Source organism: Haliaeetus leucocephalus, unplaced genomic scaffold (assembly GCF_000737465.1).
Source record: "Haliaeetus leucocephalus isolate CR32 unplaced genomic scaffold, Haliaeetus_leucocephalus-4.0 Scaffold274, whole genome shotgun sequence".
NCBI classification, from domain to species: Eukaryota; Metazoa; Chordata; class Aves; order Accipitriformes; family Accipitridae; genus Haliaeetus; species Haliaeetus leucocephalus.
In genome coordinates this window covers 235,720-237,264 of record NW_010972710.1, presented here as the reverse complement: position 1 = coordinate 237,264, position 1,545 = coordinate 235,720, and the positions used below count along the sequence as shown (strand labels likewise).

General features: G+C 67.9%; 1 protein-coding gene across 1 annotated transcript in view; it reads right to left on the bottom strand.

The window, feature by feature from the left end:
* Positions 1-1,545, bottom strand: part of CCDC130 (coiled-coil domain containing 130) — a 19,755-nt gene that overhangs the window by 17,354 nt on the left and 856 nt on the right. Inside the window, exons 3-9 of the mRNA XM_010569830.1 lie at positions 1,423-1,515; positions 1,239-1,294; positions 1,033-1,093; positions 796-938; positions 546-718; positions 315-453; positions 3-219 (exon numbers count right to left, since the gene is read on the bottom strand). Coding sequence (XP_010568132.1) covers positions 3-219; positions 315-453; positions 546-718; positions 796-938; positions 1,033-1,093; positions 1,239-1,294; positions 1,423-1,515 — 882 coding nt within the window. The remainder of the gene's footprint in view (positions 1-2; positions 220-314; positions 454-545; positions 719-795; positions 939-1,032; positions 1,094-1,238; positions 1,295-1,422; positions 1,516-1,545) is intronic.

Below are 1,545 nucleotides of genomic sequence, written 5' to 3'. Positions count from 1 at the left end.
GCCCCCCGGGCTCCGCCGGCCCCTCGGGCCCCTCTCCAGAGCGACGCCGGACGATGCCCAGGCCGGCGAGGGTAGCGGGGGGGCCCCCCCGGCCCCGCAGCGCTCGCCCCCCCAGGCCCAGCTTCCGCAGCGCCTCGCTGGCTCTGCCACCGGTGGCCGGGGAGAACCAGGAGCGGCTGGAGATCTCTGTCCGCTTCATCCTCTGCTTCTCCTCGTAGGCTGCGGAAGAGGACAGGGACAGGCTGGGGGTCACAGGGGTGGGGGGGCAGAGGCCCTGGCTGCCCCCCCCCACCCGCCCCAGCCCCCCCACGCACAGTCGGGGCTGTGGTACTTGAGCAGCGCGGCCAGGCGCCGGTCCTCCTCTGACTCCTGCACCAGAGGGATGCTCAGGCCGGCCTTCGCCTGCAGCGCCGCCGCCTCCTCCTCCTCCTCCCGCAGCGTCTTCTTCTCCTCCTTGGTGGGGAGGGGGACAAGGGGTCTGTCAACCTCCCCGGCCAGATAGGGGAGGGGGCTGCAGAATCCCCCCAGGCCCTCCCCGGGCTCACCCTAAAGTGCCTCCGGAGCCGGCTGTTGAGGGCGAAGTCATCCTTCCAGGCGCTTTGGGCCTCCTGCAGACTGGCCAGTGTGGGGACGGCTCGCTGTAGCGTCGCCCTGTCAGCCACGCCGTGTTCCAGCCGGAACATGGCATCCGTCTCCAGCTTCTCCTTCTCCTCCCGCTCTGGGACAGGGGACAGCGAGGGGATTCAGTGGATGTCCCTCTCGGGGTCAGGACTTGCCGGCGGAACCAGGACTCACCGGTGGGTAGGACTTGTTCGTTATCCTTCATGTCCCAGCGCTCCTCCTTGCGTCGGGCCCCGCTGACGATGACGTAGTCGCAGCCCGCCGGGTCCGTCTGCATCTCGATGTAGTTGACGCAGAGGTGGCACTTCATCCGAAACCTGGGGAGGGGGACAGGGTCAGGGTGGGGGTCCCTGCGCCTCGGGGCTGCCCACGGCAAGGGGGGAAGGATGGGGATGTGGCAGTCACACCCACCTGTAGATGGGCGTCGTGTAGTAAGTGCCGACCTTCTTCTTCTCCGCGTTGTACCGGACACCTGCAAGAGAGAATGGGGTTGGGGGGGTGGGGATCAGAACCCCCACTGCATCCAGGATACGCGGATTCAGGGGCCGTGGAGCCCTGGCGACGCCAGAGCAGGGGGAAGAAGCTCGAAGGAGGTCAATTCCGGCGGGAGAACTCACCCATCCCAATGTGGTTCTTGCAGCCATCGCACCAGATGTTGTAGGGCATCTCGAACCTGGGAAGGGGGACACACGGTGCAGGGCCATCACCGCAGCTGCGGGGGACACGGCACGAGCCCCCCCGCACACACACCACAGGGGAAGGGAGGGTTCAGGGTCTCCCCAGCCCTGCACGTCCCCTCACCTGATGATGAGGATGCCCTGGGACAGCTTGCGGGCCCTCTCCCGCAGCGGGTGGCTATGGTGGTACTTGTTGAGGGAGCCATGCTGCCGGGAGGGAAGCAGAGGCGGGGTCAGCAAGCCCACC